At 54.2% G+C, this 23,068-nt stretch overlaps 3 protein-coding genes across 8 annotated transcripts in view; 1 reads left to right on the forward strand and 2 right to left on the reverse strand.

Moving 5' to 3' along the window:
- Positions 1 to 202: 202 nt before the first annotated feature.
- Positions 203 to 6,601, reverse strand: GLOD4 (glyoxalase domain containing 4). 2 transcript variants are annotated; one of them, XM_075517797.1, is made up of 9 exons: positions 6,451 to 6,601; positions 5,933 to 5,982; positions 4,415 to 4,535; positions 3,442 to 3,586; positions 3,098 to 3,234; positions 2,680 to 2,766; positions 2,273 to 2,386; positions 2,099 to 2,185; positions 203 to 1,503 (listed from the first exon to the last, which is right to left on the reverse strand). In XM_075517797.1, exons 1-9 carry the CDS (start codon positions 6,538 to 6,540, stop codon positions 1,438 to 1,440), a joined length of 897 nt encoding a protein of 298 aa, XP_075373912.1. In that variant the 5' UTR covers positions 6,541 to 6,601; the 3' UTR covers positions 203 to 1,437. The 2 variants fall into 2 exon arrangements, with proteins under 2 accessions (XP_075373912.1, XP_075373913.1); XM_075517798.1 differs by having other exon boundaries at positions 6,505 to 6,587.
- On the forward strand, positions 6,096 to 8,850 carry MRM3 (mitochondrial rRNA methyltransferase 3). 3 transcript variants are annotated; one of them, XM_075517796.1, is made up of 4 exons: positions 6,096 to 6,261; positions 7,197 to 7,441; positions 7,844 to 8,011; positions 8,213 to 8,850. In XM_075517796.1, the coding sequence occupies exons 3-4, from the start codon at positions 7,873 to 7,875 to the stop codon at positions 8,773 to 8,775; spliced, it is 702 nt and encodes a 233-aa protein (XP_075373911.1). In that variant the 5' UTR covers positions 6,096 to 6,261; positions 7,197 to 7,441; positions 7,844 to 7,872; the 3' UTR covers positions 8,776 to 8,850. The 3 variants fall into 3 exon arrangements, with proteins under 3 accessions (XP_075373911.1, XP_075373909.1, XP_075373910.1); XM_075517794.1 differs by lacking the exon at positions 6,096 to 6,261 and adding an exon at positions 6,581 to 6,855; XM_075517795.1 differs by lacking the exon at positions 6,096 to 6,261 and adding an exon at positions 6,697 to 6,819.
- Positions 8,851 to 11,319: 2,469 nt separating this feature from the next.
- Positions 11,320 to 23,068, reverse strand: part of NXN (nucleoredoxin) — a 53,949-nt gene continuing 42,200 nt past the window's right edge. For all 3 annotated transcript variants that reach the window (XM_075518447.1, XM_075518449.1, XM_075518448.1), the window contains exons 6-8: positions 17,850 to 18,029; positions 15,036 to 15,160; positions 11,320 to 12,485 (exon numbers count right to left, since the gene is read on the reverse strand). In XM_075518447.1, the coding sequence (XP_075374562.1) occupies positions 12,303 to 12,485; positions 15,036 to 15,160; positions 17,850 to 18,029 (488 nt within the window). In that variant the 3' untranslated portion in view covers positions 11,320 to 12,302. The remainder of the gene's footprint in view (positions 12,486 to 15,035; positions 15,161 to 17,849; positions 18,030 to 23,068) is intronic.

The raw sequence follows: 23,068 nt of genomic DNA on the forward strand, positions 1-23,068 counted from the left end.
GCGGCGCGCTCTGCCGTCAGCGCGCGCTGCCCCGCTCCGCCCACAGCGCCCCCTGGCGGCCCGGCGGTGGCGCCGCCCGCCCCCCCCCCCGCGCCCTTCCCGCGATTAATTTGCGTGGATGAAAATCGAGAACTCAATTAAAAGGGAGAGGAACTTCGGTGCAGGGCCATGCCGGGCAGGGGGAAGAAACGCACTCAAACCGTCCTCCCGAATCGTTTTTATTCGTTTAAGGGCGACGCTGGCAAGCGGCAGCGCCGGTTTCAGGGGTGCAGCTTACGCGTGACGTTTTAAACTTGATCGGTACGCGATTGGAAATCATCACTGAACTTTAATCAAAAAGCTCAAGCAACAAAATCACAGCGAGGAATTTTTCCTGTTTGAACTCAGAATATTCACAACAAGCGCTGACGTGCCTCAGCAACTGCTAACGCTGCTGATGTTGCCCGCTTTTCCCTGTGAAACTTATTTAAGGTTTTCATCAAGAAAGATTAAAAACCAGGCAGGGTGCCAGACGCGGACAATGCTGATAATTACTCCCTGTATTCCCAGCCCTTATTCCACTAGCAAAAGCAGAGTGACTTCATTCCAACGGAATAAACCCTGAACTGTTACTTCCAAGGGCAATTTCTCATCAAAAGCTAATTGCAAAACCATGATATACTTATTTCAAGTTGCCTCCCGGCACCTCAGCAGACAGCGCAGCGCTGCTACACACCCTGAAGCACAGCCCCAGCTCCTGCCTGGAATGTGGGAGCTCCTTGGTAAGAGGTGGAAACCACCACATCGATAACGTGACCCCAGCAAGAAACGCAGCACAGGCTTCTCAAACGAACGTTTCGCGTTGAAGGCCGGGGAAACATCTTGGAATGAAAATAGGGTTTGTTCCAGACTAGAATATTCATGTGCTTTTAGCAAGATAATTTCTCTGTTCCCAATAAACAGGCAGGCACTATGATCGCTGAGCTGCTCAGGTTCTCCCTACACAGCCCTTCCCTTCAGCCCGACACTTTGCCACGGAAGCGGGGTACCTGTGATACTCACAGCCACAGCTACCTCTTCTCTAAGCTGCAAACCCAGGACAGCTAAAGCCAATTAGTTAGAGAACGGGATATTCTAATGAATCTAGCCACTTCTTTTTCAAGTATAACAACAACAGAGAGGTGAGTTTTTCCTCTTAACTGATGGCCCCTGTTTTTGAAGCCACATGCTCAATCTGCTCCTTACTGCGCCACCTGATTTTTTTGAAGGAGAACATGCTATTTGCTAGAAAGGAGAGAGCAGCAGTAAGAGACACAAGCTTAAATCAAACAAACCAAACAGCATGGGACACTACCGTGCCCTCTTATTGGAAGGGGTAATGCAACACGTTACATAGGATTGACATTTCGCTCAGATGAAAACCAAGGCACGAACAAGCAGCCCAGTCCTCTTCTCTAGCTAAGCAGAAGCCTTCTTCATTTTTTGCGCAGCAAACCATTTGTCACTGTTGTCCGCCGCCATGGCCTGCACAAAGAAAAGCATTGACATGTTCAGAAGAGCAGCCGAGTCACCAGACGCCCGGATGCTCACACTCACCAGCCTCTCCTACAAATCTGGATTGATCACAAGGACACTTTCTAATTTGGAGGAAAGCTATTCTGATGAATAAATTATTTTTTACATACTAGTAACGAGAACAGATGCTGAAAACAAACGTTCTCTGCTGCAGCAAATAAATAGATGATCTGGTAATATGAGAGCAAACAGGATAGTTTAAACACAGCCTTCCCCCATAGCTCATGCTCCATACCAGAGCCCCTCTGCCTCGGGAGGATGTCCAGCTGCGCTGACATTACTGCAGCTTAAAAATCATTTTCTGTAGTAACTTACACCAAAGAGTTGCTGGACATGCCCAGCAAGACACAGCACCACCCAGCTGCCCCGAGAGCGAGGCTGGAAAACTCTAGCCAGGACACTAAGTGAACTTTAAAAACTGATTTGCCTTCCTTAGCAAGGCTGTACAATTTGCTTCTCAGAAAAACTCCACATGGAACGACAATTACATTCTACAGGTATCTATAATCAGGAAGAAAACGAATGTGCAGACAGCATTACTTACATCATCTAACAACTTGTCACCGTTAGGGTCCACCTTGGACAGATCTCTAAATGCTTCATCTCCCACAAAACAGATTTCATGGCCATCCTAAACCAAGTTTAAGAGCAGGTAAGTTAGATAAATGGCAGAGGGAAATTTAAATTGAATTTAATCGCTATTTTCAGTATAACTCACAGGATCAGCCAAAATAATCACTTGCACTGTGGCTTTGCCAGGTGTGTCCAAGCTAACCAGAGGTGTTAAAATTTTCTGATTCTCCTTTTTCATCAGTGCTTCAATGTTTGGCAACTTAAACAGAAAACAAACAAACAAAAATCAACCCTCGTCACATGAAGATCAGATGCATTCAGGTTGTTCTCATTTACAGTTCCCCATTACCCACAACTCCATTACATTCCCACTGCAAGAAATACAAACAAAGTATCTGCTCAGTATTATTTTGTTCACATCTAATACTAGAAATTAATCTAGTACTAATCTAGTACACATCTAATACTAGAGATACTTTGCTAATACTAGAAATTAACCTCCCACTAGTCAGCTCTGGGTAATGAAAGGGGTAAGGGAAATATGATCGTTACCTCTTCCTTTGCACAGGAGAAGGCAATCCGCCCAAACGCTGTCCCATGATCCACCGCTCCTCCAACAGTCTTCAACTCCAACTTACACTGAAAGAGGAAAAAAGAAAGCCTGACTTGCAAGGATGCTGTTCGCAGCGCTACATTCGCTCCAGCTCTTCACTGATGTGGACAATTTCAAAATTGCCCATATACATATTTCCCAACAAGCCAGAATTACCAGAACAAACCACAGCTTTTTTTTTTTTAAAATACAGTTAAGCGTACGCAAGCTTTAATTTAAATGCACATAATTAAGTGCACAGTTGCTTTAATTAAGAGCTTTTTTTCCCTTTAAGATTTTGTTCTCAAGAAGTGAGAGGTTTCTATGATGAGACACAACTCTTAAAGATCAGAACTGGAAAGTTTTCTAAGGACTAACCTGGTTATCTGCATAGCCCAGCAAAGCCCTTTGTTTTGCCTCATCCTTCTCATATATTTTCATCCCGAGCAAATCGGACCAGTAGTTAACAGACTTCTGCAGGTCGGAGACACCCAAGGTTACCTTTAGCACAGGATCTGTAAGATTGCAATAATTTGAAATTAGTTACAAATATATTGTAGTTTTAAACTCACTTGTACATTCTTGAGAAGGAAGGTAGCAAAGAAATAACAAAAACATGCCCTGTTTCATAAAATGCCCTTGAGGCAAATGCACAGCCCATTCTAATATCCCACTTGTAAATCTGTTTTGAACACCAGTAAGAGCGAGTGTGTAAGCTTCACCTTGCTTGAGCTGTTCCTTGTCTTCCAAGTAGAACTTGTAGCCCCCTGGGGCTTCAGCTTCAAAAATACCAGCTGTGACTTCTTTGAGGGGCCACCCCATCTTCTTAGCATTGCTCACAGCCTGGCTGGACACAAGTGTTATGCCCTAGTGCGAACAGAACAGACACACACAAAACTCACAGGGTGGATGGTGTGTAAGTCCTGCCTTTCAAGAGTCTGCCTCTACAAGTGACCAGAAACAAACGAGATTACTCTTTATAACAGATGGACTGTACAATCTCCTGAGAACCACGTATCGTGCTCCTGTAAAATAAGCTTAGTCTTACTGCACGTCCCGCATATATTTGGAATGCATTCATCTACCTTTCTTTCACACCAAAAAGAAATGAAAAGCAAAAGGAATTTAAAACTCTGATTCAACGCATGGTACAGAAAAGGAAAACTGCGTTCCTAACTGTTCTACCAGGTTAGTAGACATCCGTGGCTCCTAAGTGGCTGTTCCCTGACACCCCGCAAACTGGGGGAAGAATATTAGCTCAGGGGAAACAATGAGCAAACACGTTACATGTATTTATAGAAGAAACATGAAAACTTCAATGGCTGTCAGCTAGTAAATGGCAAAGAAATAAGTAATAATAAATAAAAGAGTGTTTTCCTACAGCAAGATGTTTCTTAGCTAATCATTCCACGTTAGGTCTGCCAGTAAATACCAGCTGTCCTACACACGCAGAGCAACTGAGTTGGAAAGTGCTCAAGGAAGCATTTCCCACATCTTAAGTGAGCACAAAGTTGCTCTAGTTTCTGCTCTTCCGACTTGGAGACAACTACAAAAGCAAGAATAAAAAGCGTTTAAGGAACCAAACAGCATAAAAAAGCAACTGGTACAACCTATATGCTGAACAAACTCCTAATCATAAAAATAAAAAAAGCTTATTTTAAGAAGAAAGATTTTGCTGCTAAGCGTGGTACTTACCAGAAAGTCATTGCCCAGGTGATATTCTCCAATACCATAATTGTAAGTCAATTCCGCAACAAAGTGATTGTCTTCTGGCCCATAGCCCACCATCGTTTTGCTCCATTTTCCATCGTAAGGGCTGGAATATCCATATTTAATTGTCGTGAGTATCAGAAATAAACAGCAAGAACTGCAAGTATTAGTGTTTCAAGGAAGAATTGCATTTCTAGAGTAAACAAATGGCACAGGTAATCCAGTAACCTCCCACCAAGCAGGAGCTGATACCTGTGAAGAATTCTCATTGCAGCTCAGGCATCCCCCAAGTCAATAGCTTTGACCTCGGGCTGTCATTCATGACCACGGGACTAAAGCAATTCTACCTCCTTCTTAACAGCTCCCATTTTAAGAGCACAAGCTGCTCATTAGCTGGAATTATATGGGCGCTTCCTTATTGCGAAGTAGGAAAGGTAAGCGGCCAGGCACCAGATTGTAAGATTTCTTTCATTGGTGAGGACAGACAAAAGCCTTTGGGGCTACCAGGAGGGATTTTTAACTCAAGACACTAGATAGCCCCGTATCTGTAAAAAACCCATGAAATTGAATGTAATTCCAGGGAAGTTTAGAACTAATTTTATAAAGCTCAGTATCAGTCTATAGGTGCAATACAGCAATACTTGCGTTTCACTGTAAACATCATACCTACACAAAAAGGGGAACTGTTGATTCCAAGGGAAGTACTTAAAAAAACCAACCAAACAAATCAACCCCACCCCTATTTCATAGAATCAGAGAATCATTAAGGTTGGAAAAGACCTCTAGGGTCATCTAGTCCAACCGTCAACCCAGCACCTCCATGCCTACTAAACCATGTCCCGAAGTGCCACGTCCACACGTTTTTTGTACTCCTCCAGGGATGGTGACTCCACCACCTCTCTGGGCAGCCTGTTCCAACGCTTGACCACCCTTTCAGTAAAGACATTTTTCCTAATATCCAATCTAAACCTCTCCTGACGCAACGTGAGGCCATTTCCTCTTGTCCTATTGCTACTTACTTGAGAGAAGACACCAACACCCACCTCTCTACAACCTCCTTTCAGGCAGTTGTAGAGAGCGATGAGGTCTCCCCTCAGCCTTCGCTTCTCCAGGCTAAACAACCCCGGGTCCCTCAGCCGCTCCCCATCAGCCTTGTGCTCCAGACCCTTCCCCAGCTTCGTTGCCCTTCTCTGGACACGCTCCAGCCCCTCAATGTCTCTCTGGGAGTGAGGGGCCCAACACTGAACACAGCATTCGAGGTGCGGCCTCACCAGTGCTGAGTACAGGGGGAAAATCACTTCCCTACTCCTGCTGGCCACACTATTCCTGACACAAGCCAGGATGCTGTTGGGATATTTTACCTACCAACAAAGGCAGGTATTACCTACCTAACAACAGGATGCTGCTGTTATGTTTTACCTATAAAATAACAATACGCGGCTGGTCATGACTGGCAGGTGACAGGAGAAGGGAAGGGCCGGGGAGGGGGCGCAGGGCACTCACCCGTTGCAGCTGGCTTTGCAGCCCTCCTCGAACTCCTCGTGCCTCAACACCTTACAACCAGGCGAGAAAGAGCTCAGCACAGGGCAAACGCGCTCCCCTTCCGCTCCGCGCTCCCTGCCAGGCTTCACGCAGCGCCGCCGCTGCCGGGGCAGGGGCCGAGGGCCGGAGGCGGCGGCGGGGCCCCGCACCCCTCACGGCTGCCGGGGGCCGCGCCCGTCGGGGCGGGGGAGCGGCCCGGCGGGCACGGAGGGCGGAGAAGCCCCTGTCCTCCCGCCGCGCCGGGCTGAGCTGAGCTGGGCCGGGCGAGCCCCGGGGCCTCCGCGGCTGAGGTGGGCAACAACAGCCCAGCCCAGCCCAGCCCAGCCCTCCCCACCATCCCATCCCATCCCATCCCATCCCATCCCATCCCCTTCCCTTTCCTTTCCTTTCCTTTCCTTTCCTTTCCTTTCCTTTCCTCTCCTCTCCTCTCCGTTCCCCCTTCCTTCCCCCCCACCTCCCCTCCCCTCCCCTCCGCTCACGCTCATGCCCAGCAGCTCGCGGTAGAAGCGCGCGGTCCGGCCGCGGTCGCCCACTTTGAAGACGAAGTGCAGCGCGCGCCGAGCCCCCATAGTGGAGCGATGACGTCACGCAGCGCGCCCGTCGCTGCGGCGGTGACGGCAGAAGATGGCGGCGCTAGGGAGAGCGGCGCCGGGGCTGGGCCGCTCGCTGCTGCGGCCCGGCGGGCCGGGCCAGGCGGCGGTGGCGGCGGCGGGGCGGCGCGGGGTGCGGGCGCTGCCGCCGCAGAAGGAGCGGGGCGCGGCGGCCGAGGCGCAGCAGAGCCCCCGGGAGCCCCCCCCGCCGCCGCCGCCGCCAGCGGTGGAGCGGAGCTCGGCCGGGCCGGGGCTGTGGTACGAGAAGGCGGCGCCCGGTGACCGGAGGCTGGGGTGAGGCGCGGCCCGCGGGCGTCACCGCTGCGGGAGGGAGCTGGGCCCCAGCGCCGCGGCGGGGCGGGCGGGCCCGGCCGCGCTCGGGACGCGCTTTGGGGCTGCCCCTCTCCGAGCCCCCTGTGGAACCGCCCCTGAGCTGCCCGGTGTCACGGCCGCAGAATTCGAGGCAAATTCCGCCACTTGGGGGGTTCCGGGTAGAGACTGATGCCGCAATGCCCGTTACAGCCGGTCTAAAGATACCTGGGGGGCTTCTGAGCGAAGTTCTCGGTGGCTGGCAAACGTCAGACCGAAGGTGGTGTTAGCGTCACAGCCGATTTCTCCGATTAACTTCTCCGCAGAAAAGTGGTGACTATCGCCAAGTCGAAGAAGTTTCGGGATCATCACAGGAAGGTGCTGCTGGAGGGTCACAGGCTGATCAAGGACGCCCTGGAGGCGGGAGCTGTGCTGCAGACTCTCTTCTTCAGCACTGTGGGGCACCTGAAGGAGCTGCCCGAGGCAGAGCTAAAACGAGCCAACTTAGTTAAGGTGAAATTTGAAGACATTAAGAGCTGGTCTGACCTCGTAACTCCTCAGGGGCTTATAGGTAAGTTGCCTTAGAAACAGTCACAACACTGCTCAAAGTTATTTCACACTTAGTAAGCGGATAATGACTCTCTCTTCATAACCTTCCCCTAGACATTCTGGCAGTGTGTCAAGAGTGGCATAATTTGAGAGAATTCCCTTTTATTTGGCCTGCTCTGGTAACTGTGAAAGTGGCTCCTAGAGTACACTGAAGCTGATAATGCTCATTTTTAATAGCATGTCGCTCCAGCTCTGCTGGGAAATAGTTCTTGTCAAGTGACAAACTCTTAAACTTCTCTTAAGCAGTGCTTTTCCTAATGCTTTCTCCAGCAGCTCTTCAGTGAAATTTGGGCCAACTAAATGAAAGCTAGTGCTCTCCTTCGGGTGTGTTAGTCAGAAGCCTGTCAGCACTTTGTTTCCTCAGGGATCTTTTCGAAGCCCGACCATGCCAAGATGTCTTACCCTGCCACTCAGCTAACCAGCTCCTTGCCACTGCTCCTCATCTGCGACAATATCCGAGATCCAGGAAACCTGGGGACTATTCTGAGATCTGCAGCAGGAGCAGGCTGTAAGAAAGTGCTGCTCACCAAAGGTAAGAGCAGCATCCCTGGGGAAAAAGGTTTAGTTTGAGTAATTTGGGGGTAAGGCAGAGAACAAGAGGTGCTTGAAGATATTGTTCCCAAGAGTTTGTAAGCAGTGCCTGGCCCAGACGTGATTTACTGCGGCAAGCAGTGGCTGCTGAATCTTTGTGGGAGCTGCTGCAGTGTCGCCGTTTTTCTCCCTTCCGTCTCAGGCTGTGTGGATCCGTGGGAGCCAAAGGTGCTCCGTGCAGGCATGGGAGCTCACTTCCGTCTGCCCATCATCGCCAACCTGGACTGGGAATCTGTTCCCAGCAACCTTCCTGCCGGTGTCCAGGTCTGCGTGGCCGACAACAAAGACCCAGACGCTCAGGCTGAGACCGCTTCCGTGCCGAGGGGAGCTGCCGGGGCTGGCTCTGCTCCTGGCAACCTGAAAGCTCCTGTGAAATCCAAACCCAAGGCTGCTCCTGAGCACGAGGATGAGGAGGGAGTGGCGGGTGTCTGCGTCCCAGAGCTGGCCGCGCAGTATTACTACGAGAACTGGACACAGACTCCAGTGGCAGTGGTGATCGGTGGAGAGACCCACGGTCTCAGCCCAGATGCGCTTCACCTCGCAGCCAGCACTGGGGGGAAGAGACTGGTCATTCCTGTGGTGCCAGGCGTGGACAGCTTGAACTCTGCTATCGCTGCTGGCATTGTGCTGTTTGAGGGGAAGAGACAGTTGCTGCGGAGGCACAAGCAGGAAGACGAAAGGCAGAAGTTCCCTGTAGTGGGCTAAACTGCTGTGGTTTGGGTGCTGAAGAAGCATCTCTTCCCTCTGGCATGCTGTAGAGTTAATAAAATTACAGCTCAGGCTGTTTGGCTTGCAGTAAATGGGTATTAAACAGCTCTGGCAGTGTTGGAGCTGTGCCTGGATGAGTGCGTGACTCCCAGGTGAGCCCACGGGCGCTCTGGCCACACGGTGATGCTAGTGAGAAGGGAAAGGCTGGTGGCTGCCCTCGCCTTATGGGCAGCCAGCTCCCTGCTGCCCGGCTTTTCTCACTCCCTCCTGTTGGCAGCCCTGGGCAGGGCCCCTCCGGGCCCACCCAGCAGATCCGGGGGGGGGGGGGCTCGGATCCCTCCCTGCGGGGTCAGGGTGCAGCTGCCACAGCAGCATTTGTGCTGGCCTGGCCAGGATGCTGCTGACAACGTGTGTCCTTCCTCTCGCAGCCCCGGGTCGTGCTGCCTGGCTGCCGCTAGTGGTTTTGGGGTCAGAAAGGCCAAATAGCGGCCACCTGAATGGGTCCTGCCTGCGCTTACCCAAACCCCGTGCTCTAACAAGAGCAGCACACCAACCCTGCCATGGGTGTCTTGCTGCATGCCAGGCTGGCCCGGGGGCCGGCTGTAGGGTGGGTGTCTGAGCTCCGGCACTCGCGACCGTGCTGCTGCCGGGAGGTGGCGGTGTCTGTCCCCATGCAGCTGCCTGGGCACGGCTCACGCCGGCAGCAGCTGGGCCTTGGCGTGGATGAATGAAGAATGAGGGAGGGGAAGGGTGGGAAAGGAGCTGTGGGCTCTGCCGCTCGCTGTGGCCATCCCTCGGAGGGGAACAAGCGCTGGGCCCCAGGGAAGGAGACCCTGGGGCCTCTCCACGCCTCCCCAAGGGTAACAAGCCGGCTCGCAGCAACCCACCTCCATGGATCCAAAATGTGCCACAGAGCCCTGGTCACATTGGAGGTTCCCACCCAGGCTGCACAATGCTCTCTGCGTTGGTGGCAGCTGTGGGTTGATGGATGGCTCCTGTGACAGCGCTGGCTGCCACCCGGCTTGCTGTGCATTTAAAAATGCCTCCTCTACTCTGGCTGCGAGTTGCACAACCAGCTACTTACTGCCAGCCCATGCTCTGCCGGCTCTGGTTTCCCATTACCACGCTGAAATCATTTATATTGTCTGCTCGAGAAATACCCAGACAGAGATCCGGCCTCTTCCATGCCCCAGCCCTCATATCCGAGTGGTGTGCACTCGGGCTGGGTGTGCAGTGTGCTGTCAGACAGTGGTGTTATCTCGGGCCTGAAACTGCTCCAGCCGAGCAATTCCATCTCCGGAGCCCAGTTCCATCCCCAGTCTCATCAAATTGACCCCAAATGACTGAATTCTCAGGCAGAAAATTGCTGATTTGCTCCAGTTCCTACCAAGCAGCTACCAGAGCAGCTGTGGCAGTGCTGAGCTCACTGCCTCGCTAGGAGCCTGAACCACAACATCCGGAGGGGAATACAGGTTCTCCCTCTCTAAAAAAAAAAAAAAATCAGCCACTGCTGCAAGACCAAATGCTACAGACCCTGCGGTCTTTCACACCACAAACCCATCGCCATTTCCCCCAAACCAGCAGGCACCCGCTGAGCACAGGCAGCGTGCGTGCTGGGTAGCAGTGGGGGCTGGAGGCAACACAGCTGCTCAGCCACTTCCACGCAGCTTGAGCCCAGCCAGGCACAGCTCACTGCATGAGCCCTTAATCCTACAGGAGATACTCACTGAAAAGGCTATTTCCTCAAAAATCTCGAGTAAAGGGGATATGAGTTAATTTAGGGTTACTTTAGGGTGGGTTGCTCACAGCCCAACGCCCAGGGAGGCACAGCAAGCCGCAGCTCCCAACGCTGCCATCGTGCTCCTGCCCTCCCCGGCTCAGGGACTGGCGAGCTGGGCAGCGCTGCTGCTCCTCGGACAGCTCGCCAGTCAGTTAATCACCGCCGAACACGAGAGCCTCTGAAATGTGCAAAACACAGGGTGGATTTATACGGTTCCTGCCTTGCCGAGCTGGCAGCTTTTCCCAGCTCCTGCCAGGGTGAGTTGCTGCAGCAGCGATAAAAGGGAGAGGCCATAATCCTGCCATCGCTGACTAACGAGCTGAAAGGGAAAAGCGGTGGCTTGCACAACACCCGCTATTCAGCACACACCGCGCACGGCGCTGGGACACCACCCTCCTGGGGACGCTGGCAGAAACCATCGCAGCCGCTGCCGCATCCAGCAAGAGCTGGGGGGGACCCTCGGCTGAGGGGGCTGTGAGCAAAGCCCGTGGGGTGGGTGGGCGCAGTGTGGGGCAGCGAGGCTGTGCTCCCTCGCCATGGCATCTCCAAACAGCTCATGGGAGTCACCATCCCTGAGTGAGGTGCAGCAAACGGCCACGGGGGGGGGACACGCGATCCCGGCTCAGCTGCCGCAGCACGGGGAGCTGCCAGCACCGACACCTACCCCACGGGGTCTGGTTGGGGGGCTCCTACTGCCACACGGGTCCCAGGTGGGCTCCCTCTCCCCAACGGCGGGACGCGGCAATCGGCACCTCCGGGGACAAGGTTATTATAACGGTTTTATTACAAAGTTCCAATCACCATGTACAGTTTTTACAATGTCACTTTTCAGGGGCTCGGCTGTGCTGCTTGGGTTAGGGAGGGATTTTTTTTTTTGTTGGGTTTTTTTGGTTATTTTTTAAAGAACAGCACCATTAATGTTGGGTTTGGGACACACCTACGAAAAACAGCTCAATCAACTAACATAGAAGGGAGAGGACAATTCATACCAGAGAGAAGGGGCGAGAGGGGATGGGGAGAGCACAAGGGAGAGAAGAGAGAGGTGAGGGCAGCCCGGTGGTGGTCCTCCTCCTGGCTCAGAGAGGGAGGGAGGGAACATCCACCCATCGCAGGCGGGTGACCCCCTGACATGCACAGCCAGTGCCGCCTAAGGCTGTCGGTGCTTGGGGTGGGAGGTGGGAAACCCACCCGGAAGGGTCTCACCCCCAGGAGGAAGAGCTCGGCTGCGCCGTGGTCTTTCAGAGGTTGTCAGCAGTTAAGACTTTGTCTTGGCCTCGTCAGGGCACTCGCGTGGGAAAGGACGGGCCAGGGGCAAAGGGGACAGTTTCCTTATTGCTTCCTTAAAGTCACTTAGTCAGCAGGGGTGGTAGGAAAGGAAAGAAGGGGAGAAGGAAAAGAGCCCCGAGAACCCCATCCACTGCCTGATGCATATGTTGGGAAGAACACCATGCAAAAAGATTTACCTGCTAGCTAGTGCCGTGTATAAAATAACAATACAGTAACAGTTCTGGCCTGGTTATTAGAGAATATATCACCATGAAGCACAAGCGAAGTCTCCAAACGCCAACGACTCCCTGCTGAAAGTGCATCTCAAGGAGTTTGCTTAGGAGAAGGATTCACTGCGTAAAACAAGGCACCACAAGAAGGTTGGATATTGGGTCGGGCGTGAGGACACGCTGGAGAATCCATGAGCGGCGGAAGAGAGACCTAGTTTTAAATAATGTCTGTTGGCACAGAAGCCCCCTTAGATGGGCTCGGGTTTTAGCTTGTCTGCTAGAAAGTCGCTGACAAAGGCTTCCACGATCTCGGGCGTGATCTCCTCCACATCCATCACGTACTTGGCCCGGGCCGACATGTCCAGGATGGTGAGCAGGGGCGCAGCCTCGGGCAGGTTGGTGTAATCCCGCAGGGAGTCGGTCATGTCGTCCTGAAGGCCAAAACAAGAGCGAGAGAGGAGTCATCAGCAGAGCCAGGACACCAGGAGCAGTGGTGCTTCCACACTGTGGTCCAGCCCACAAGTATCTCCCAAGGGTTTGGGCCCTGCACCAGCACTGCAGGACCACGAGCGCAGCAGGCAACACCCACCTTGCTGCCTGCTCTGCCCACTGTTTGTGTCAAAACCAAACCAGGCTGATTTATCCCAGGCTGGGATGGGACCATGCACTCCTCCAACCCTTTCCATGCAGGGCACAGCTCCCAGCACCCCCAGACTGACCCACTGCCCCAGGCCACCCCAGAGTCTCTGGGGCAGGAGCGATTTTGGCATCTGCAGCTCAGGAGCTGGGGACAAGCGCTCAATGTGGGGACTCGCCAGCCCTCTGCCAGCACAGCCGCAGCCTTGCTGCTCACCGGGGCAGATGCCAAAGGGACCCGGAGCAAACCAGAAAATGGGAATGGGACAAAGGCCCGTGCTTTGACCCAACGCCAAAACCCCACCAGCAGGTCTAAGTGCAAAAACCACAGAGCCCCCTAGCAGTGAGCTGCTCACCGAGGGAGAGGGCTGCCTTCCCTTCAGCCAGGCACAAGACAGCTCTGGGCAAAGGGGAAAAAGGAATTTGTCTCTGCCAAAGCTATGTGATGCAAAAGCCGGCACTGGGGCGATTCATCTCCCACTCCCGGCCAAGCCCACAACATGTGGCATCCAAAACAGACTGAGCCCCTTTCCGAGGGCAGTAACAGAAATCAATCGACCCGGTTAGCGGCTGGTGGCTCTGCAGCGAGTGGCAGCGGCCGGCAGGGTAACTCCTGTCGCGCCTCCCCTTCCATTGCAGGGGTTTCTGGTGCAGCCGGACCACGTGGCAGGGAAGGGCGAGCGGGGCTGGGCCCGCTGCCTCGGGGCTGGGATGCTTGGCTGCCCTCCACCCTTCCCACCTCCCAGGCTGGCTTGGAGCTCAGGTGTCGGGATGCCTCGTCCTTTATCCCATCGCCACAAAGGACTGAAAAATTTTTAATCAATGCAAAACTGGCCCAGACGGCGCCGGGAGAGGAATGGGAGGCGCCTGCTCCGGCCGTGGCCGAGCTGCTTTGTGCATGGGGGCCGGCAGAGACCTGGGGCCAGCGCTCCCGGCTATTGAGGTGACGGATGAATGGGACGTGCCGGACGCTCCCCATTCTTCGGCCCGGCTGCCGCAGGGACGTTGGGAGCTGGATGAATAGAAGCAATGTTTCAGCTACAGCCGGCAAGCGGGAGGAAAATGCTTCACAGGCTCTGGGGGAGGGGGGCAGGTCCTGGACCCTCCCAAAATAGCCTTTCCAACAAGGGGCTTATTCAGGGGTGTGGGGCTGAGCTGGGATGCTTAGAGACCCGTTATGGTGGTGGGAGCAGGAGCGCCTGCCCAGAGGGGGCCGACGGGGCTGTGGGAGGCAGCGGTGGGGGCTTGCCTGGCAGGGGGGGCCACGGTGCGGCAGTAGGGACCCTTTTGTGCGCAGAGCGGCTCCGGAGGGCCCCGCTTGCAGCACACTGCAGCTGTGACATGAGCGTGGAGGGATGGAGCAGGCGCACGGCTGCGCAGCAGCTGCCACCTGCCCAGGCAGCGCCTAGGGAGGGGAACTGCAGACCCGGAGGGGCCTGGGAGCTTTTTCAACCCTTACACAAAACCTTCCTCGTCTTCAAGCCTGTATCAGGGCAAAGTTCCTGCACAGGGGGAAAGGGAGGCCAGATACCCCATTTCCCGTTTTCTGCAGCAGATCCCTGACTCCAAGCACCGCAGCCTGCACACACCCCACATACCATCCCAGCCACCAACAGCATGGCCAGCTCAGTACACACCCCTCGTTTCACAGGGGGACAGGTGAGCACTGCAGTGACATGCCCAGCTGGGCCCCAGGGCAGGGCAGAGTGGAGCTGGGATGCTCCAGCAGCGGGAGCACAGCCCCGTGCCGCCCCGCTGTCCCTGCCCACTCCCAGGGACGGTTTTGTTCGGCATCACCAGCACGGAACAGAAATAGGCCCAGTCTGCAGGATCGGGGCTGCTTCCCACCTTAGGCACCCCTTAGGAAAGAGGCTGGAGCACCGGTCCCTGCCCTCCTCCCGGGGCGGGAAGAAAGGCAGCAGCACTCAGCGAGGAGGGCAGCGCTGGCTGGGCCAGGCTGAAACCCAAACCCCGGCTCCTCTCCCCCTGCCCAGCCAGCTTTCCTGCCCGCGCAGCCTCAGGGTTCCAGGGGGCAGCTGGCGGCTCCCTCCCACCGCCCCCAGCCCCTCTCTGCCCGTCCCCAGCAGCCCCTTCGCCTGCTGTCAGGCTTTTCCACCTCTGAGCAAACGCAGCTGGGACCCCTTTGCCAAAAGTAATATCCAGCAATGAGTGCAGGGGACTGAGCCAGGACTTGGGTCTGGCTTTGCTGTGCAGACCCTTACTAGCTGCCCTAGCTCCGTGCCTCAGTTTACCCACCTGAAGAGTGGCAACGGTGGTACCCAACCCAGCTCAGTCCTCATACAAAGACACAGCAGGATGCAGCCCTGTACTCTCCTCCCGCTTACCTCGCCCGCCACGAAGAAGAGCAATGGTGCCTCCTCCTCTTTGGCTTTGTACTTGGCGATGATTTTTTCAGCTATGGGCTGAATCAGTTGTTTCGCTGCCTCTGACTCTCCGTCATCCTCTGAATCTGCAGGGCACAGAGTTGGAGAGACAAAACAAGAGGCAAGGCAAAAAGGAGGTTAGGATTAAACAGATGCAAACCGGCCAGGCGCCGGCAGCTCTATCCCACAGCACCACCACGCAGGAAACCAGAGCCTGGATATACAGCACAAACTTCAAAGCCACATGGCTCTGTAGCAATTAGGGAGCAGTTGAAATGTGCTTTTCATGTGAGACAGGGAAACACATAACAGAAGAGCAGCTCCTGCTCCCCAAATACTTCACCGCTCACTCCCTGGTGCCACTGCCGAAGCTCAGGGACAAACAAGCGCAAAAAAGCCGCTTTGCAGTTTGAGAAGCGTCGGTATGTTTTGAAGACCAAACGAACGCGCTGATCTGAGGCTGCCTGCCACCCCTGCCCGCCACCCACCATCCCTCCGCTTCGGAATGGCTGCTCAGCAGCTTTTCTGCTCGAGTCTCGGCGGCAGCAGCGCTGTGAAGGCAGCTTTGATTTGACAGAGGTAGAGTAGAAAGAGATGGCAACATCAATCAAACGCCAGCCACCACTGAAGTTCAAATACTGAGCTGAAAAGAGAAGAGACTGCGTCCTTGAGCAGCATCGAGATGAAACGATTTCAATTCGGGGACAACTTTTAGCATTAAAAAAAAAGTAAGAAGGCAGAAGAGAGGCCCCCTGGTCTCCCGGCTGCGTGCAGCTCCCGTAGTCCCCGATGTAACTGCCCGACATGACCAGTGCAGCCTCTGGCTGGGACAGGCAATGCCCGTGCCTGAAGCGCGCTCTGCCCTTGCCCCACACATCCCTGTCCTCCGCTCTGGCTTCTCCAAGCAAAGCAGGAGATGCCAGAGACACTGCATGCTGGATTTCAGGGTCTGTCCTGCGTGCATGACAGTGATAAATACATAGAGTTGTGGGGTATCTGCAGGGATTGATTTTTCTACAAACAACCGCTGCTGGCAGCACTCCAGGCAGCCCTGCACACTCTGGCTAACCTAGTCCTAACCTCTCTGGGGATGGATGTAGAACGGTCGGGATTTATTCACAACTAGCTCTTGCTAAGCCTGACTTCTCCTGGAGGTGCTGGTGCCCGCGCAGTGCAGGCACCAGTCTGCCGGGGGGGTCTCGCAGCAGGACACGGGCCGGCCAGGAGCCCCCGTCCCTGGTGCCTGCCTTGGTGCAGCACCAGCTTCATCTCCGCCCCAGCACATTGCCGGCAGATTTCACCGAGGCCGCGCGTCCCCTCAAGCGCCGAGCGAGAGCCCCAGCCGCCGGCTGGATAGCACTCTCCCAGTGAGCTGTTTGCAGCAAGGTGACAGAAAAACTTCACTCAGAGCAAGATAAAAATAACTCTTTCCAGAGGCCTGCAGCGCCGGCCCTCATCAATCATGCTTGGCGTGGCCAGCCGGTCCTCCCCGCGCAAGGAAAGTATTTTTGGCTCTGCGCTCACATCCCCTGCTGGGCTCTGCTGAATAAATAATGAGGGTCAAAAGGAAATCTGAAAGGGAAGAAGGGAAAGAGCGAGAGCCATGTTATCAGCGCTGCAGAGAAGGGTGTGCTACTCACAAAGGGCATGTGAGGAAGCGGGACACGAGCCCTGCCCTGGGCCAGGCCCCCTGCACAACCCCGGCAGGCTCGGGACAAGGGCAGCTCTTCAGCAAACCCCCACCGTGGCTCCAGAGAGCACTCAAGGGACAGATGCACTCTGAGAAGGGCGGTCGAGCCTCCCTCCCGAGAGCCCAGGACCCCTTGGCTCTCTCCCCGGGATGCTGTGCACACCCCTCTGCTGCCCCCCCGCCCTGCCGGGGCTCAGCCTGCAGCACAGCTCATCCCAGCCACGGCCCTCGCCTGATTTAACCGTCCATCGCTGGCAGGAAAGCGATGAGGAACGAGCCAGCTGTACTTTGCATGAGCTCTAAGGCTGTTTCCAACCGCGGTGGAGCTTCACGTGTGGGTTAGCAGTGGAAGAGGGACAGGAGCTTTAGGGAAAAGCCTGCCCTGCCCTGCAGCCAGCGCCTCACGAGGGGGAATACCCAAGGACCAGCAGAGCATGCAAGAGGCTCCTCTGACTCTCACAGCCCCGGTCAGCTCAGGGATTCAAGCCCCGAGCTGTGCTTTCCAGCACAGAGTTCCAGTCTCTCCCAGAGATGCTTCCTCTGCCTCCTCTGGAATGTCACGTGTGCTTGAAGTCCCCGCTCCAGAAAGGCCTTTCCCGTCTCCACCACCGCTGGCTGTGACAGTGTATTTCTCGTACTCCCCAACACCTAATCAGCATTCCTCTCCACAGCCGCCGCTGAACCATCTTTGATACAACAGCTCCTCCTGGAGCAGCAAATTGCTGCTCCATTGCATCCCTCGGGTGGCTGGGCTGGAGCTGCGGGAGACCCGCAGGCACAGGCAGGCTCTGGCAAACCCTGGTGAGCTGCAGCAGCCTGTTTCTCTGGCACAGGCAAAGCTCCAGGTCTGTTAGCCCCCTTGAATCCCTCAAGGGGACTCCACGGGGACCTCTGTCTCCCCACGGCCTCTCCAGACACTGTATCATTGCTCCTTGTGATGGAAATGGGCTGATGTCCCTTCCCATGGATGCTGTCACCACCGGAGGCAGGTTCTCAGCCCCGTGGCCAGCTCCAGCCGAGCTGGCAGGTAGCCCAGCCCCCTTCCCAAGCACAGGCTCTGCTTTCAAAGCAGCGATGCTCCATACCTACAAAGAGAACGAGGCAGGGGCCCTCATTCAGCTGCACGGCGTTGGAGTCCGTCAGCTCCAGCACAGGCTTGGGATGCCAGGGGAACTCGCGGCATTCGATGTCATTCAGCACCTCCACCCGCCCCTGCCGCGTGATCACATCTCCCTTGGAGTCCAGGACGATGAGAGTCGGGATGCCTGTGATGGAAGAAAAACAGGGGGCATCAGCCAAAGCGCAAACCGGCCAGCAACAGGGCGTTGGGGAAAAAGGCCTTTTCCTATCTCCTCCAGCTCTGGCAGGAGCCCAGTGAGCACGCTGCCTCTCCACAGCTTATGCACAGTGTGGGAATCGGGGTCCCTGGATTCTGTTTCCGTCCTAGCAGAGCGCTGTAATTCAGCAGCCAGAGCAGGAAGCTGGGAGACAGGCTCTGGCATTGCCTGCCTTTCCCTGCCCGAGTGCAGGCAGGGGTCACCGCTGTCTGATGCTGATGCTCCTGGATGCAAACCCCGCCATACCACACAGGAACCCTCCTTGCAAAGTGCCAGACAGATGCGCCTCCTGCGTGCGAGGAGGAGCAGCGCTGCCCCGCAGGCACTATTGCCCCAGTGCTGAGACGTGGCTGCTGCTGGAAGAGCCCAGTCCCCGGTTCAAAGGAACACATGCAAACCCTTTTGCAGGGCGGACCGCAGACAATGGCAGCCAGGAAGCAGGGTGTGTTCCTTCCCAGAAGGAACACCATATATTTTGCAGCCATGAACTCCTCCGTGAATCCCCACACCCCTCCACAGCGCTAACTGCCCAGCCATTTCCAGAGCACAGCGATGCATCTGACAAGTTGTGAACATTACTACCTGGTCTGGATGCTGTTTTGCACCACCTGAGCCCGGCAAGGCAGGCACCAGACACTGCCAGTGGAGGAGAGGCCCCTAGACCAGCACTAACGATGGTAATTTAGTGCTCAGGGCCATGGATGCCCCCAGGAATACCCAAAAGAGAGTGCATGCCTCTGCAAGTGGAGACGGAGTGGGACCATACACACTAACACCAGCGGACTTTGTCACATGGCTAAATCGCATGCAATGCTTGCAAACGAACCTGGCATCCACCTTGCTTGGCTGCTGCCCTCGCAAAAGGGAGGCAAACGTGCTTGCAGCAGAGATTTAGCTCAAGTCACCTATTCAAGCCCCGGCTGGGCTGGCAGTGAGGCAGGGTGGACACCAGCTGGTGACCATCCCATCTGATAAGGCACCGACAAGGCTCTCCGGCCACAAAACGGTCACGGGAGAGTCAACAGAAGCAGCTTATGTTGGTGACTTCATCTGAAAGCACACCATTCCTCTCTCATCAAGGAGACAAAGAAACATCCCACAAGGAAGGAAGAGGGGAGAGTTTGGGATCAGGCCCCAGGAGACGGGTCAAGTGACCAGTGTTAGTGCCAGGTGCTGCTGTCTGCTTCTCACCACCCGGGCTTCAATCCATTTGCTATCCAGCATCTCCTCTTTCACCCAGCAACATCATCTGAATAACTGGCAAATCAAGGCAACTCAGATCCTCCTGCCCTCATCCAAAGGTTCATTTTAAAGATCATTTGTTAGAAATACCTCGCAGAGCCATTCTCTAAGCGGGGGTGGGGACCCAGCGTGCTTGCCCCTGCCAGACTCCTGGCACTGCGCTCTCACGCTTGTACAACAATGGGTTACTCACAAGCTCTCTGAATTCTAGGCATTTCTCTAGGAAATACACGGCTGTCTGTCTGTCCCACGCCTGCCTGCAGGTCTGGGCGAGCGGCCGCATTCCCCTCATTCCAGCCCAGCAGCGCTGCTCACATTCCTGCCGGTGTGCTGGGGCTGCACGCGCCGGGCTGGTGCAGAAAAGCAGCAGCGCAGGAACAAGCCCTATGGCTGGGCTTGCAAATCCTAAACGTATGCCAAGAAAACCATTCTGTATCACAAAAAGGCTTATTCATTACCTGCTGGTATTCAAAATATCTCTAGGGCAGGGACGGGTTAAACAGACTGGAAGGAATTGGGAAATCTCACTCTGGCCCTACCCTGCAAGGCACAAACTACTACTGACGCCAGGAGAAGCACATGGTGATCAGCATCCCACATGATTCGGATCTTTATCCATTTATGATTCCCAACCCTGTCCCAAATGCCTGCTTTTTTGTCCTCTCCAGACCTGCATCATACATGAAAGACAGGCTAGAGACATGGGGTCAGGTCAGTACCCCCGCTGCCAGGCAGCCTGAACAATGCAGCATACCAAGGCAGAGATTTCAAATGAGCTTTGCTGATCTGGGAAAATTAAGTGCCCAATTTAGACACAGATCACTGTGAGTGTGATCCCACAGCCATCAGGGCTTTCATTCACTATTCAAAGCATTCAGACTTTATCTGATTTGCGTATGCGGACACACACACCCCAAAGCACCCAGCCACTAAAACCTCCAACTGCAAATACAAAACTCAGTCAGAAAACAAAGAGTCTTTAAGATAATTCATCCTGGGTTTAGCATGTTTAGGAAATATAAGTAACGCATCAGAAAACTTAGGGCTGGGTTTGCAGTCTGTTAGCAGGTGTGTGACATGCACTGGGTCAATCCCTGCACCTTTTACCTGGCATCAGAGGTTTCTCACCAGCCACGAAGCTCTGGTTTCCTTTTTGGGCCTGCCTGGTGAAGTCTGAGGCTGCTGCGACCCGTCTGCCCCGCTCCCATGGCTGCCCCTCGGTCCCGAGCACCACTGCCTTGCCTTGTCTCCTCAGCTCCTTCCTGCGTGCCCCTGGCCGGGTCCCGAGGGTTAGGGCATGGCCTTACTGGGCTGACGGTGGCATCCCATAGGATCAGCCTTGTCTCCCCAGGCGAACCTTGTTACTGCTCCCCTGGCAAACGTCCTCTTTGCACGGGACGCAGACCAGCAGGACCAGAGGAACCATCCTTAACCTTATTCACACGTGCTAACCCCAATACTTCCTTCCCCCGGTCCTCCCCTCCCTGCTCATCCCAGGCACTATTTGTTATTTTAGTGCCTTTTGGGGGCTTTGGTAATTGCCATGAGTCATAACACCAGAATTTACTTATCAAGAAGAATCACAGATCAGACACTCTGCAATGAATATTGTATAAGCTTGGATGAGAATTAGCATAGACGGGCTCAGTTTGATTTTATGCATTAGAAAATGGATTCAGTTCCCACGGGGCTAGCATTTTATGAAAACACAGGGGCCAAATTTGTTACTGAACCTGGCAATACATTTACTTACTTATATATTAAAACCCATATCTGACATGGAAATCAAATCTGCATTAAGTCTGTTGGGTAAGGAATCAAAATTGATGCGAAGCAAACACTCAGAATACACCAACCACAGGACGGGTGGTGGGTTTTGTTGCTGTTTTTTCACCTTTTCAGAAGAAAGCTCCAGAAACCCGATATGAGAAATCTCCTCTAACAGTGACTTCCAGGCTGCTGCCACCAGCTGGGCTGCAAGAGTGACTTGTGAGTGTCTGGGCTAAAGCATGGAAACAAGTTTTTGGAAGTTCCCCCAAGGGACTGCAAATCCCAAACTGCCACCGCGTAGTCCACAGGGAATATGCAGGAGCCCAAAAGCTTTCCTAAGATACTCAACAAAAAGGGGCAATTCCCACCTGAGCATAACATTTATCTCTGCCCCCCATCCCATTGGAAGGAGAGCTAACATCAGGGGATTTCACCTAAGGCAGGACCACGCAGACTGGGAGCAGCATGCAAAACGGAGAATTATTTCTAAGCAGCCATAACACAAGACATGACTCTCTCTCAAGATAGTGCTGCACCCAGAAGCAATGTAATATAGGTGGGTATGGTACAGCCCACTGACTGCACATGGGTTATGAATAGAGGCATTCAAGTAAACCCAAATAAAGGCCAATAACTCAACTTACATTTTACACTGAGTTTTTGAATGCTGTAGGGGCCAACACAGGACTAAAACAACAAGAGATTTGACTCTCTTGCTACTTTCCACCACTCAGGAACTTAAAGCAGTTGGGGCAGACAAGCTTCTTCTGTTGTTTCAGCTCCTGGCCTTACAAAAACCATCAGAAAAACCACCCCGCATGCACGCTGCACTCACAACCCAAGGCACCACCAGGATGGTAACCAGGACACTGAACGGGCTACACGCTCTTGCTGGTGCATAGGTGCAGTTCCGAAGGGAGCATCCAGAGATGCAGTTACAGAGGGCTTCAAAGACGCTTGGCAGCAGGCCTTTGGGGAAAGGCAGATCAGATTACATGGATCCAATTTTTCATTGAGGTGGGATAACCACCGGTGGCGATGAACTGAGCCCACGACATCGAGCTCTGTTTGCAGAAAGCTTTCTCTACAGCCGGTGCAGCAGCCTGCTGCGAAAGCCTGACTGCAAACATGCAGGCGCCCGCTGCGCTCACGCGAAGCAGCCCCGAAGTCATCGGGGAGGATTCCAAGTTGCTGCCTGCGCAGGGGTCAACAACAACCCACAGCCCCTGGGGAGCAGCGCAAGGGTTCACCTCCAGCCCTCTCCCTCATCTCCCAGTGCCCCGGCATCCACCCCGGACCGTGGTGGGGAAACACGAGCCCAGCCCAGCCTTGCAAAGCCTGTGCGGTGCCCAGGTGGAAAGGGAGGTAGGACGGCAATGATGCTTCCCATGCAGGCTGCAAATTAGCCTGCCTCCATATTTCAATGCCACTTTGTAGGATCGCTGTTCATCCTTGTGGAGCGGTTCCCACTTCACAGGAAAACCATGACAGATAAGCAGTTTGGGTTTGCACTCAAACATGCCCAAATCCCAGGGTCAGCATCCCTGGGAGAGCAGCTGAAATGCAGGGGTAATATGGGAGCTTCCCTGGCAGAGGAAGGGGGTCAGGGTGCAGGGAAACAGCAAATATTTACATTTTCAGGTCAGCACACAATGAAGAGAGACATTTAAGGAGGCAGTGGCTGGAGTTAGAGGGAAAGCTGTTGTCACTGTTTCCCTGGCTACAGCATGCCTGGTGCTGAAGTATCCACGTCTGGACACCTTATTTACAGAAAGTCCCAGTGAAACTGGCAGCAATCCTGCAGCGCTCAGCCGAAACCAGAGAGGTTTGTGAGCGGGCTGGGGAAAAGACAGATGAATTTGGAAAGCTCTTGCCTCATGGGAAGATAATTAAGCAGCAAACTGATGGCTATTTAAAGCAGGCGAATAGTTATTCTTGGTTTAAGGTCAGGGAAC

The sequence above is a fragment of the Mycteria americana genome, chromosome 15, assembly GCF_035582795.1.
Source record: "Mycteria americana isolate JAX WOST 10 ecotype Jacksonville Zoo and Gardens chromosome 15, USCA_MyAme_1.0, whole genome shotgun sequence".
In the NCBI taxonomy this organism is placed as follows: Eukaryota; Metazoa; Chordata; class Aves; order Ciconiiformes; family Ciconiidae; genus Mycteria; species Mycteria americana.